Genomic DNA, 13,560 nt, shown 5'->3' with positions numbered 1-13,560 from the left:
TGTAGCCTACGTGCCCCTCTCATAAATCGACAGACGAGAGGGTGTTGGCCGATCGTACCCGCGTTAAGACCAACATGACATGCCGAGATAGCGGACAGATAAACCTTAACTGTAGAGAAGGCTCTGCCCTTATCCAGAAGGTCCTGTAGGAAGCACAGCACATCCGAAACTGAACACAAGAAAGGAACAATGTTTCTATCTGCGCACCATCCCTCAAACACCCTCCAATATAAAGAATATAAAGAATGTGTCGAGGCAGCCCTCGCGTTCTGAATTGTCTCTTTCACTTTTGGAGGTGCATTCAGATCATTCAGATTTAGCCTGTCACGAGCCAGGCCCAGAGAGCTAGTTTCTGAGGGGAGGGGTGAAAAATTTCCCCCCGTGCTTGTGAGAGGAGATCCCTGCATGCTGGTAATGGCCATGGCTGGTCGTAGAGCAGTTGCACAATCTCCGCAACCCACAGTCTCCCCGGCCAGTATAGCGCGATCAGAATCATTACGTTTGCATGCCTAGCCACTCGTGCGCTAGAGCATCCACACCCAACAGTGCATCGTCGCCGGCCAGAGAGAAGAACAGGGGACATTGCGCGTCTTCGTGTGATGCAAAGAGATCTATGGCGGCCCGGCCGAATCTATGCCACACCATGAGGATCACTTGGGGGTGGAGTCTCCCCTCCCCATACAGAGGATTCCCTCTGGACAGTAAATCCGCTCACCTGTTCATTATTCCTGGAACATGTGTCGCGCGTAACGACAGGAGGGTCCTGCTGCTCCACATAATCAGTTCTATCGCTAACAAGTGAAGCTTGTGAGAACAAACTCCTCCCTGCCGATTTATGTAGGCTATCACCGTTGTGTTGTCCGTCCTGACCAATACATGATGATTCTTGAGAAAATGCACAAAATGTCTCAGAGCTAGTAATACTGTTAGTAGTTCTAGAAAATGTATGTGCTTCTCTCTCATTGCGGGAGACCAAACTCCTCTCACTGTTCTGCCCTCGAACACCGCCCCCAGCCCGTCACCTCTTCGTCTGGTTTATCTTGAAACCTAATCTCTCCAGATGCATCACTAGTGTGTACGTATCGCTCTCTGCTTGCCGCGAGGACGGCGCGCAGATGAGCAGGTCGTCCAGATATGATGAAACTCTGACCCCTCCATTCCTTAACGGCGTCAGAGCCGCTTCCACACATTTGCTGAAGACCCTGGGAGCCAAACCAAGGCCAAAGGGTATACTGTTAGTTCTAGAAAATGTATGTGCTTCTCTCTCAGTGCGGGAGACCAAACTCCTCTCACTGTTCTGCCCTCGAACACCGCCCCCCAGCCAGTGAGAGATGCATCTGTCGTCACCACTTTCCTTAACATAACCGGACCCAGAGGGCATCCTGTCCGGAGAAAAGACGGGGCTCTCCAATGAAGAAGAGCGCTCATGCATTCTGGTGAGATGCGCACTCTGCGGCTGAGACAGCTCTTGAGGCGAATGCCCTGTGACGCTGTCCAGATCTGAAAATCCCTCATTCGCAGCAGTCCCAGGGGAACCACTGACACTGTCGAGGCCATCAGACCCAGTAGCCGAAGACACATTCTGAAAGAGACTGAGCTCCCTCGTTGGAAAAGGGAGAGGCAGCTGTGAAATGTCTTGATGCGATCCTCTGATAGGAAAGCACGAAACATCACTGAATTCAACCTGAGACCCAAGTAGACTATTTCCTGTGCAGGAATTAGACAACTCTTCGTCTGGTTTATCTTGAAACCTAATCTCTCCAGATGCGTCACTAGTGTGTACGTATCGCTCTCTGCTTGCCGCGGTGACGGCGCGCAGATCGTCCAGATATGATGAAACTCTGACCCCTTCGTTCCTTAACGGCGTCAGAGCCGCTTCCACAAATTTGCTGAAAACCCTGGGAGCCAAAGCAAGGCCAAATGGTATTTACCTGTGAGCAGGAAAAATATCTCTGTGAAAATATGCCTCCTGGAGGTCCACCGAGGTGAACCAATCTCCCTGACGAATACTCTGACACAACATTCTGAGCGACAGCATTTTGAATTTGTATTTTCTGAGGTGTTCGTTGAGGACCCGTAAATCCAAAATGGGACGGAGACCTCCCCCTCTTTTGGGAATCACAAAATACCGGGAGTAAAAACCTATGTGGCTTTCTCTCGTTGGAATCACTCTTATCAATCCTTTTCTCATTAATGAGGATATTTCTTCCTCTAAAACCTGAGCTGCTTCCCCTTGGGCCACTGAGATTACCACCCCATTGAACACAGGAGGTCTTACAGCGAATTGAAGTCTGTATCCCCTGTCTATCATGGTTAAAACACAGAGATGGACTGCGCATGAACGCCAGTTCACCGCCTGAGCTGCGAGTGGGCCCTTCTCGTCTTCGCTCACTAGCGGTGTTGCAGCACACTCTAGTGGTGAAGGAGGGGACTACCGCTTTGATTCGTCTTTTTTTGTGATTGTTTTAATTTTTTGTGGTCTTTCTTTATCTTTATCCCACTCTGCGCCTTCAGCCCTTGGCCTGGATGCGTCAGAGAAAACTTTATTTTTGATGGGATGCTTATGAACTGTTGTCCTTCCTCCCTCAGAACAAACTTCGTAGGTGGAGGGGAAGACAATTCTTTGGGGGGCACCAGAGAAACATGGGCCATTTTCCCGCACACATTGGACTTTGAACTGACCACACAAGCCCATTTCACATCTAAATTCCTTCTCCTTTTCCCCACAGGAGGGAGAATGGAATCCTTCTGAAGAGATGGGACAGAGAAACCCTGAGTGCTGTCTCCAAACCCTTCCTGATGCCAAGCTGACGTCTCAGGTCGACCGCCTCTTTTTCTTTCCCTGAGGGGTTGCCGACCGGTGTTTTGCTGCTGCGGCTGCGAAAGACTGTTTTGGTCTCACGAAACCGGGCTTAGACTGAGGGCCCACGTTTCCCAGCTGTTGCGGTGGAGCCGGACGGGAAGGTTGATAGTCAGAATGACCCCCTCTCCCTGAAGGTCTGAAGTTCGGTCGGCTCGGGTGATGAGGCCGAGCTGCCGGTCTTCTGGGGAGACAAACCTCGAATGCCTCTCCCTCTTTTTTCAGCATCGCTGTTACCGTCGCCCCGAACATGGCCTTTGGATCAATAGGGGCATCCAAAAACTCCACCTTCTCTTTGTCAGAGACGCCTGACAAACCCAGCCATAGTGATCTCTCTCCCACAACCGCTAAGCCCATACTCCGACCGCAGCTTTGAACTGCTCTGCGGGACGTGCGCACGCAGGTTTAAATCTGTGATGACACGTATCTCCTCCCAGAGTGCTGGGTTGGGAGATCCGGAGTCCAGCTGACGCCCCATTATCCTCAAATAACTCTGCTTGATAGGCAGTAAAGAGGGACGTCGCGTTCAAAGCACGAACAGCCAGTGCAGATGATTTATAGATCTTTTGAAAAACAGAGGCGACGAAGCATTCTGTTTTCCCTGGCAGCGAGGCTCCGGTTGCAGAGAGCGCAGCCCTGCAACTTGGGTGCAAATGATTAGCCACCGAAGATTTGACCGGGGGAGGATCCACCATCCCCAAATCCTCCATTCCCTGAACATCCAGCCTCGAGAAACCCTTGACGGGCACACGGTGGGAAAAAGGCTTGTCCCAAAACCTCTTCATTTCAGCCACACATGCCGGGATGGCTGGAATAAACTGCCTCGCTGTAGGGAGACGTGACGGAAGTCTCTTTCCATCATACAAATCTCTTTCAGCCCCCTGACCTGCCGGTTGGGATGGCCAGTCGATCAACAGTTTAGCCGCAGCCCTTCGACAGACCTCGAGTAGATCGGTGTCCGTCTGCACAGGGGAGGGTGAACTCACATCCTGTGCACTCGGTGGACGCGACTGATCTGGGGGAAGAATAATCATCGTCATCCTCGTCCTCGAGGATGGCTGACAACACTTCGTCCTCGTCATCTTCCTCTCCCGCTAACGGATCTTCGAACAGCGGGGGAAGGACGGGTGACACCCTCTCCATCATATCTCCCCATGAGCTGACAGCCTGCAGACAATCCCTCGGTTCCTCTCTGGGTTGAGCAGAGAGGCATGGGTCCGACTTCCCAGCTACTGCTACGCAGAGTCTCCGCTCTCGGGTTTTAGCCGAGAACTTCGTGCAGTGAGGACAGGCCTCGGGGTTGGACAGAGCTGCCTGAGCGTGTTTAGCCCCCAAACAGGAGATGCAGAGGCCGTGTGAATCCTTTGCAGAAATCCACATTCCACAGGCACACGGATGTGGAGGAAGACCTTTTCCTCCGGGGCTCTCCGGCTCTTTCGCAGTGGCCATGGGGCCTGCACTCTCTTCGTACGGTAATCCCACCACAACGTGACAACTAGGCCTGTCGCGATAATTAAATAACTGTCTAATCACGATTATTTGATCTAAAATTTGTTCTGTAGTGGTGTAGAAAAAAAATAGCACTGGTGTTGGATTGGCCAGTTCTTTGAATTTGGAATACTCTATGTAAACTTACACTGCAAAATAATAACTCGAAAAGATTAAAAGATAACATCATAATTATTTACTGAACCCTTAAATTAATCACAATTATATAATGAAAGCCATAAAATTAATTATTTAATTACAATTAATCGTGATAATCGTCATAATCGCCAAAGCCCTAAAACAGACAATTAATCGCAATAACCGTGACTATTTTTTAGACAATTAACCGTCAGCCAAATTTAATAATCGTGACAGCCCTAGTGACAACTAGTACGGAGCTGTGCTGCGATAGAGAGCTCTCCTTTTCCCTCTTCTTTTGGTGCGTGATGAGTGCCCCCAAAGACTTGGAAAATAAATTGAAAACTTAGAGCAGAAAACTCGCCCTGACGCATTAGTTATCTCACTCTAAGTGAAGTCGCTCAACAAACGTTAGGAATATATTGCGTTTGGGACGTTACCTCGCGGCTCCATCTGTAAACTGTTAAGCAAATAATTCCCGAAGTCTGCTGAGCCCTTTCCTAAAATCTTCAAGGGGAAGAGAGCGAGAATGACGAAACGGCAGGTAGCTGCAGTTTATATACAGGGAGGCGGGACTCCCTGATCGCTGCAGCAACTGGTCTGCCATAGTTGGCAGACGTGGTGTTATTGGTGCTTCCGCGATCGGTCACGCCTGAAGCGTTCCCATAGTGAGATACCGAACGAATGTTAGAAAGAGAACTTACGTAGCTTACGAGTCAATAGGTGTCATCATCGTACAGTCTGCATGCATGTCGTACCTGAGTTTATCAGATCCATGTCACAATTACATGGACATCAGTAATCTAATTATTTACCTTATTCTGAATAAGCCAATATTACGATTAAGGTGTTTACATGAGTTGCTTTTAGAATATTCCTTTCATGTTCCCGTTTTACATGTTATAGTACACAGATCGATTAATGGCGCACGTCATTACGTCCCCAAGCGACACCATCTGACGTCCCCTCCAGAATTTCACGTATAAACATATAGTTCGTCTTCGTTGTGATGCCATGAAGCCATTCTTTTATTTGCCGTCAAACGGTTGAGCACTGCCGTGTGTGTATCCTGTCGCAAAATGTAGCGAAAAGTCCTACACGATGGTAATAATGTGATTAAGGTGTGTACATGTCTTTACTGCACTTCAATAATGTGACTAAAATAGGAATACTTAATTAACTTAATTCGATTAGTGTTTACTTCAATTATGACTTTAGCCGGATTAAGGTAATCAAAAATCTCTGTTTACATGGTAGATTCTTAATCAGAGTATTGTCTTAATCGTATTAAAATCGGAGTATTGTTGTCCATGTAAACGTACTGTCAGTACAATAGTGACCTGTAATACGCCAGTCCAAACAGGTCTTATATGACTGGGCATCTCTTGCAGGACACAAAACTGTGGATCATCATGGAATATTTAGGAGGGGGTTCTGCTCTGGATTTGGTAAGAATTTTAATTTCCTTAATTTTATTGACCAATACAGTCTATATTTCTGGTTGTAAAAGAAAAGCCACAAAAATGGCATATTTCTGCAAGTTGCTGTTAAACAATGTAAATGTTAATTATACATTTTGGTTGTCGTCATTACAATTACACATTTCTAGGGCATGTGTGCTCAGTCCTGTTCCTGTAGATGTACCTTTAGCTACAACCCTAATCAAAATCCCTAATCATGAGCCCGTTATTTAAGATCTTAATAACTACAAACAGATGTGTTGGAGCAGAGTTGAAATCTGCAGAAAAAGGAATGAGCAACCCTGCTCTAGGAGGACTACAAATCATTTAGACCAGTGCTTCTCAAACCTGTCCTGGAGCCCCTGGAGTGACGTGGTGATCTTGTTACAATACAAAATGAGGAATTTGCATAGTTATAGTCACGTACTATATAATTATAGTTGTGTTTTTCCAGAGGTTTAGAGTCCTACACGTTTGTTAAGGTCCCCTAACAAGTCTGTTCTTTGATCTACAGCTGGGACCTGGAGCTCTTGACGAGTCCCATATTGCCACCGTCCTCAGAGAGATCCTGAAGGGTCTGGATTACCTTCACTCCAAAAAGAAAATTCACAGAGATATTAAAGGTACCTGTGAAAAATGATGCATTACCTACACAGTTTTCTACCATTGAAATCTATAAATTATCTCCAGCATGTCAAGATGGCACTTCTCTTCCGAAAACTCAAATCAACATGGCTGATGTGTGCTTATATGTTTCTCTAGCTGCTAACATCCTGTTGTCAGAGAAGGGTCATGTGAAGCTAGCTGATTTTGGTGTGGCCGGGCAGCTCTCAGACACACAGATCAAGAGGAACACGTTTGTGGGCACTCCATTCTGGATGGCACCAGAGGTCATAAAACAGTCAGAGTATGACTCAAAGGTCAGATCCGTTCACTGTGTAATTCATGTACCAAAGTTTTAATCATAGCCTGGTATGGGTTAGTATTTAGACCCAGGGTAGCCAGCCCTGCTCCAACACATCTGACTGTTATTTTCTAGTAATCATTAACACCTTGATTAGTTGGGGCTGACGCTAAACACTGCAAAAGAGCAAGTTTCCAGGAGGAGTGTTAGCTAGCCACGTACTATATAATTATAGTTGTGTTTTTCCAGAGGTTTAGAGTCCTACACGTTTGTTAAGGTCCCCTAACAAGTCTGTTCTTTGATCTACAGCTGGGACCTGGAGCTCTTGACGAGTCCCATATTGCCACCGTCCTCAGAGAGATCCTGAAGGGTCTGGATTACCTTCACTCCAAAAAGAAAATTCACAGAGATATTAAAGGTACCTGTGAAAAATGATGCATTACCTACACAGTTTTCTACCATTGAAATCTATAAATTATCTCCAGCATGTCAAGATGGCACTTCTCTTCCGAAAACTCAAATCAACATGGCTGATGTGTGCTTATATGTTTCTCTAGCTGCTAACATCCTGTTGTCAGAGAAGGGTCATGTGAAGCTAGCTGATTTTGGTGTGGCCGGGCAGCTCTCAGACACACAGATCAAGAGGAACACGTTTGTGGGCACTCCATTCTGGATGGCACCAGAGGTCATACAACAGTCAGAGTATGACTCAAAGGTCAGATCCGTTCACTGTGTAATTCATGTACCAAAATTTTAATCATAGCCTGGTATGGGTTAGTATTTAGACCCAGGGTAGCCAGCCCTGCTCCAACACATCTGACTGTATTTTCTAGTAATCATTAACACCTTGATTAGTTGGGGCTGACGCTAAACACTGCAAAAGAGCAAGTCTCCAGGAGGAGTGTTAGCTAGCCTTGATTTAGCCACTCTGTTTCCATAAATTGTATGTCTTTGTATAGGCCTATTGGTCTTTAGAAAACACCTTGGTCCATTTAAAGTTATTATCCAGAGTCTGTTGTATATCATCAGTTCTTAACAAGAACAATGACATTTGTTTTCACACATTTTAGCTGCACATTGCACATTTTAGCAAATGTAGAATAGGTCCCTCAGGTGTGTGTGTGTGTGTGTGTGTGTGTTTTGCAGGCAGATATCTGGTCATTGGGCATAACTGCAATTGAGCTAGCAAAAGGAGAGCCGCCCCACTCTGATCTTCACCCCATGAAGGTGTTATTTCTCATCCCTAAGGAAAACTCACCCACACTAGAGGGAAGCAACAACAAAGTTCTCAAAGGGTTTGTGGATGCCTGTCTCAATAAAGACCCCAACTTTGTAAGTGTTGCCTGGAATATTTCAGGGATTATCTGGTTCCAGGTGTGTTTAATTAGACCTGGAGCTAAATTCTGCTGGAAGGTGACCCTCCAGCAGCAGAATTGGACACACCTGATATAGCAGGGTTTCTTAAATCCAGCCCTGGAGGTCAAACCCTAAACAAATTCACCTGCCTGTAATGTTCTAGTAACTCAGAAGATCTTGAATAGCTATGCTCAGGTGTCTTTGATTAGGGTTGTAGCTAAAGTCTGCAGGGCAGTGGCCTGCCAAGCTGGATTTTAGTAACTCTGTAAAACTGTCTTTTTAAAATAGGATTTCTGCATGCATAGCAGGGGTGGACTACTTTGACACTTTAAGTCTGCAGGGCAGTGGCCTGCCAAGCTGGATTTTAGTAACTCTGTAAAACTGTTTTTTACAGAGTTAAAAAACTTTTTAAAATAGGATTTCTGCATGCATAGCAGGGGTGGACTACTTTGACACTTGAATGGCTTTTGAGGGCCAGAGCTGTCCACCCCTGATGTATAGATATGTATAATCAAAATACATAATGTTTGCATCGTCTCTGCCAGAGGCCAACAGCTAAAGAGCTTTTGAAACACAAATTTATCACTCGATATGCCAAGAAGACATCATTCCTGATGGATCTTATCGACAAGTACAAGAGATGGAAAGCAAAACAGGCCCTTGATGAGTCCAGCTCCGATTCAGAATCGTAAGCACAAAACAAATATTGGCACATTTAGTTAAATTAATATTCAAATTATTTATTCACTGAGAAAATATGTGCACATGTCTTCAGAGATAACGGTGAAGCATCTGGAGAGTCTGTGGATGATGACTGGATCTTCGGCACTGTCATAGGAAATGGGCCCACAGTCAAACAGAATGGAGTCATAAAAAATGAAGAACTACACAAAGAGGTGAGGAATCAGATATGCAGATATGCAAATAAAAAAAAATATTAAAGCAGGTGATTTTATTCGAAAGACAGCCAAAAGATGTCTGTTGGGTTTAGAATGATTAAAAAAAAGATTGTTTTTTAGATGTTAGTGGATCATCCTTACATCCATCTATTCTATTGCTGCTTATCCAGGACCAGGTCGCAGTAGCAGCAGACTAAAGCCCCTTTCACACAGAGATTCCGGAAAATACACAGATAATGTGTTCCGTGATTTGTACCGGGATCGATCATTTTCAGGAATCTGTGTGTGCGTTCACAACATCCCATAAAGATCCCGTAAAGACACGTGACATTACAATGTGACGTGTAATGTGACGCGGTACGTTCCACTAAGCTGGCGAATGATCTCAGCTTCAGCGTGGATAGTGAGGAGCTCCAGATCTTCACCCCATGAAGGTGTTATTTCTCATCCCTAAGGAAAACTCACCCACACTAGAGGGAAGCAACAACAAAGTTCTCAAAGGGTTTGTGGATGCCTGTCTCAATAAAGACCCCAACTTTGTAAGTGTTGCCTGGAATATTTCAGGGATTATCTGGTTCCAGGTGTGTTTAATTAGGCCTGGAGCTAAATTCTGCTGGAAGGTGACCCTCCAGCAGCAGAATTGGACACACCTGATATAGCAGGGTTTCTTAAATCCAGCCCTGGAGGTCAAACCCTAAACAAATTCACCTGCCTGTAATGTTCTAGTAACTCAGAAGATCTTGAATAGCTATGCTCAGGTGTCTTTGATTAGGGTTGTAGCTAAAGTCTGCAGGGCAGTGGCCTGCCAAGCTGGATTTTAGTAACTCTGTAAAACTGTCTTTTTAAAATAGGATTTCTGCATGCATAGCAGGGGTGGACTACTTTGACACTTTAATGGCTTTTGAGGGCCAGAGCTGTCCACCCCTGATGTATAGATATGTATAATCAAAATACATAATGTTTGCATCGTCTCTGCCAGAGGCCAACAGCTAAAGAGCTTTTGAAACACAAATTTATCACTCGATATGCCAAGAAGACATCATTCCTGATGGATCTTATCGACAAGTACAAGAGATGGAAAGCAAAACAGGCCCTTGATGAGTCCAGCTCCGATTCAGAATCGTAAGCACAAAACAAATATTGGCACATTTAGTTAAATTAATATTCAAATTATTTATTCACTGAGAAAATATGTGCACATGTCTTCAGAGATAACGGTGAAGCATCTGGAGAGTCTGTGGATGATGACTGGATCTTCGGCACTGTCATAGGAAATAGGCCCACAGTCAAACAGAATGGAGTCATAAAAAATGAAGAACTACACAAAGAGGTGAGGAATCAGATATGCAGATATGCAAATAAAAAAAAATATTAAAGCAGGTGATTTTATTCGAAAGACAGCCAAAAGATGTCTGTTGGGTTTAGAATGATTAAAAAAAAGATTGTTTTTTAGATGTTAGTGGATCATCCTTACATCCATCTATTCTATTGCTGCTTATCCAGGACCAGGTCGCAGTAGCAGCAGACTAAAGCCCCTTTCACACAGAGATTCCGGAAAATACACAGATAATGTGTTCCGTGATTTGTACCGGGATCGATCATTTTCAGGAATCTGTGTGTGCGTTCACAACATCCCATAAAGATCCCGTAAAGACACGTGACATTACAATGTGACGTGTAATGTGACGCGGTACGTTCCACTAAGCTGGCGAATGATCTCAGCTTCAGCGCGGATAGTGAGGAGCTCCATGATCTCTGCTTCATACCAGTTTGCACATATTTTTTCGTCGCGAACGTTGATCTGCCTTCAACACCCGGTAAAAGAGTCGCACAATAACATGCGTCATCACTACGACAAACACTTTACGGCATTGGTTCTGGCTTTTGTTCACACAGGGCTCCTTCCGGGACTGATGCCGGCAATGTTACTAGGTCCCCAACCTGGGATCGATCCCAGAATCAATGCCGGGACGTGTTTACGTTCACACAGAAGGCACTCCGGCAATTTTCCGGGACCAACATGCAGTGTGAAAGGGGTTTAAGTAGGGCTACCAATATATCCTTTTCCTTCCATAGCTCCTGGGGGATCCCAAGGTATTTCCAGGCCTTCCAAGTATGGAGGTCTCCCCAGGAATCAGACGTGCCTGGAACACCTTAATTTGGGAGGTGTCTGGGAGGCATCCTACCACATCAACTGGCTTTTGGAGGAGTAGTAGCTCTACTACAAATGTCTCTGGGATGTCAGAGCTTCTTGGCATCTCTGAGGGTTAGCCCAGACACCCTGCAGAGAAAACTCATTTTAGCCCCTTGCACCTGCAATCTCATTCTTTCTGGTACAACTGCATTACTGCCGCCTGTCGATCTCATGCTCTGACCTGTCCTCGGGAGCAAATCACTCCCTACCCGATGTGGGAAATCCACCTTTTTCCAACTGAGAACCACAGCCTCAGATTTGGAGGTGCTGACCCTCATCCCCACTGCTTCACACTCTGTTGCAAACTGCCCCAGTAAGTGCTGCGTCACAGGCCACAGCCCAACAAGGACATCGGGTAACATCATCTGCAAATATCAGCGATGCCACACTAAGACCCTCCAAACTAGACACCATCCATCCCCCAGCTGTGCTTTGAGATCCTGTCCATGGATATCACAAAGAGGACCAGGGGCAAGGGACTGCCCTGGTGGAGTCCAGTAGCCACTGGGAATATCATGTTGATAGTTCAAGTATTTGGCTACACCTGCGGTTAGGACACCTTGTGAATCTGAGTAGAACTGACTTCAGACATCCACTAAAAATCCCCAAAACACCACCTGATTAAAAATAATAGTGTTAAGAAATAATAATAGAAATAATAGAAAAAATAGTGTTAAGAAAGTTTGATTTGATTTGATTTGAACTCATGTATTGGTATTCAGACATGTATACATCATACTTTCACATCTGCCTGTTCATTGTTTAGGTTCCAGACAGTGCAAAGAAGCCTCCATCCAAGAGCAAAGAGTCCAAGTCCTCTATTATATCACCACTGTTTGCAGAGGTAAGAATTTGATTCTGATGAACCTTTCAACTCGTGTATTATGTGTATGTGCTGATGTTTATCTAGAGTTGAGCTTAGCAGTTTGCAAATGATCAGGTAAATGAATATCAGTGCATACTGAACTAACACTGCTTTATGTATCCAAAGTGTCAATCACAGGATGGATATGTGTTTGTTTTTCTGTCAGCTGAAGCAGAAGCAGAAGCAAGGAGGTAAATGAATATCAGTGCATACTGAACTAACACTGCTTTATGTATCCAAAGTGTCAATCACAGGATGGATATGTGTTTGTTTTTCTGTCAGCTGAAGCAGAAGCAGAAGCAGAAGCAAGGTGTTTATAAGCCGGCGGTGTTAGAGGAGCTGAAGCAGGCCATGCTCCTGGCTGAAGAGACATGTCCCGGGATCACTGACTCTATGGTGACGAGAGTTGTTCAGAGGTTAAAGAGGTATTCACAGCTCCCCGCCTGCACTGGCCATCACGTGTGAGTTAGTGAGAGTCTGATGTGTGTTTTCTGCCTCACAGGTTTTCGTCTCAACACTGACTGACTCTGTGCTTCTGCATGAAGACTCTTTCTCTGTGTCTGTATTATGTATTTTCTTTCGTTTTATTAAGGTGGGATTGTAATTGTCATTTACAATCTCATGTGCTTGCTGTCTGTACATAAGTGAACTGAATTTAAGGAACCATTTGATAACTTAAAGTTTTCCAGTAATTCCTGGAAGAAAAAGAAAAAGATTTTAATTTTATTTATATGTTAAAAATTATTTTCAACTTAGCCTATAGATGCCTCAAAGCTTAGAGACATGAATGAAAAGCTACAAATTTTGACCTCAAGGGGTCCGTGTGTATCAGCTAGCATTGCTCTTAGTTTAAAAAAAGATTATACTATTACAAACATTTTGTGCTTTTTTTATTTTTTTTTTAGCCCTTAACATTCGTATTCCTTTCAAATGTCTTTTATTTTTTTGTTCAGTACCTGTACTAAGCTTATTTCTATGCCGTGGCTGGTCTTGGCTTAGTGTTTCTTTTCTTTTAATCAATTTTCTATAAAATCAACAATCTTATTGTATAATTATCTTAGCAACTGGCTAACATGCTCATGTTTTTCTTTTTTCTATAGGAACATTTAACTCATTCATATGAATTATTGTACAACAAACAAATGGAATTTTAAAGCTGAAGTGTGTAAACAGAATTGCAAAAATATAGGTTTTGCAAACAGATAGTCCCAAACTGATGCCATTGGTTGAGACAATGTTGCCGATAGCCTACAATTGACTTACAGTTGATTCTGTATTAGCCAGAACAGAAGTGTTTCAACATAAAAAAATAACACACTTGAGCTTTACATGGTCCCTCAATCCCACTGTGTGTAAAATCCATTATATGCTTCATTTAGCTGTAAACTATTTTTGT

General features: G+C 44.4%; 1 protein-coding gene across 1 annotated transcript in view; it reads left to right on the top strand.

Annotated features, from left to right (window-relative positions):
• stk24a (serine/threonine kinase 24a (STE20 homolog, yeast)) overlaps positions 1-12,823 on the top strand; it is a 25,982-nt gene extending 13,159 nt beyond the window's left edge. The window contains exons 3-12 of the mRNA XM_016568624.1: positions 5,878-5,934; positions 6,461-6,569; positions 6,709-6,866; positions 7,997-8,182; positions 8,752-8,894; positions 8,982-9,102; positions 11,978-11,980; positions 12,066-12,143; positions 12,447-12,589; positions 12,667-12,823. Coding sequence (XP_016424110.1) covers positions 5,878-5,934; positions 6,461-6,569; positions 6,709-6,866; positions 7,997-8,182; positions 8,752-8,894; positions 8,982-9,102; positions 11,978-11,980; positions 12,066-12,143; positions 12,447-12,589; positions 12,667-12,685 — 1,017 coding nt within the window. The 3' untranslated portion in view covers positions 12,686-12,823. The remainder of the gene's footprint in view (positions 1-5,877; positions 5,935-6,460; positions 6,570-6,708; positions 6,867-7,996; positions 8,183-8,751; positions 8,895-8,981; positions 9,103-11,977; positions 11,981-12,065; positions 12,144-12,446; positions 12,590-12,666) is intronic.
• Positions 12,824-13,560: the final 737 nt, after the last annotated feature.

Source organism: Sinocyclocheilus rhinocerous, unplaced genomic scaffold, assembly GCF_001515625.1.
Source record: "Sinocyclocheilus rhinocerous isolate Xijiao unplaced genomic scaffold, SAMN03320098_v1.1 scaffold1222, whole genome shotgun sequence".
Classification (NCBI taxonomy): domain Eukaryota; kingdom Metazoa; phylum Chordata; class Actinopteri; order Cypriniformes; family Cyprinidae; genus Sinocyclocheilus; species Sinocyclocheilus rhinocerous.
This window is presented reverse-complemented; position numbering and strand designations above follow the sequence as displayed.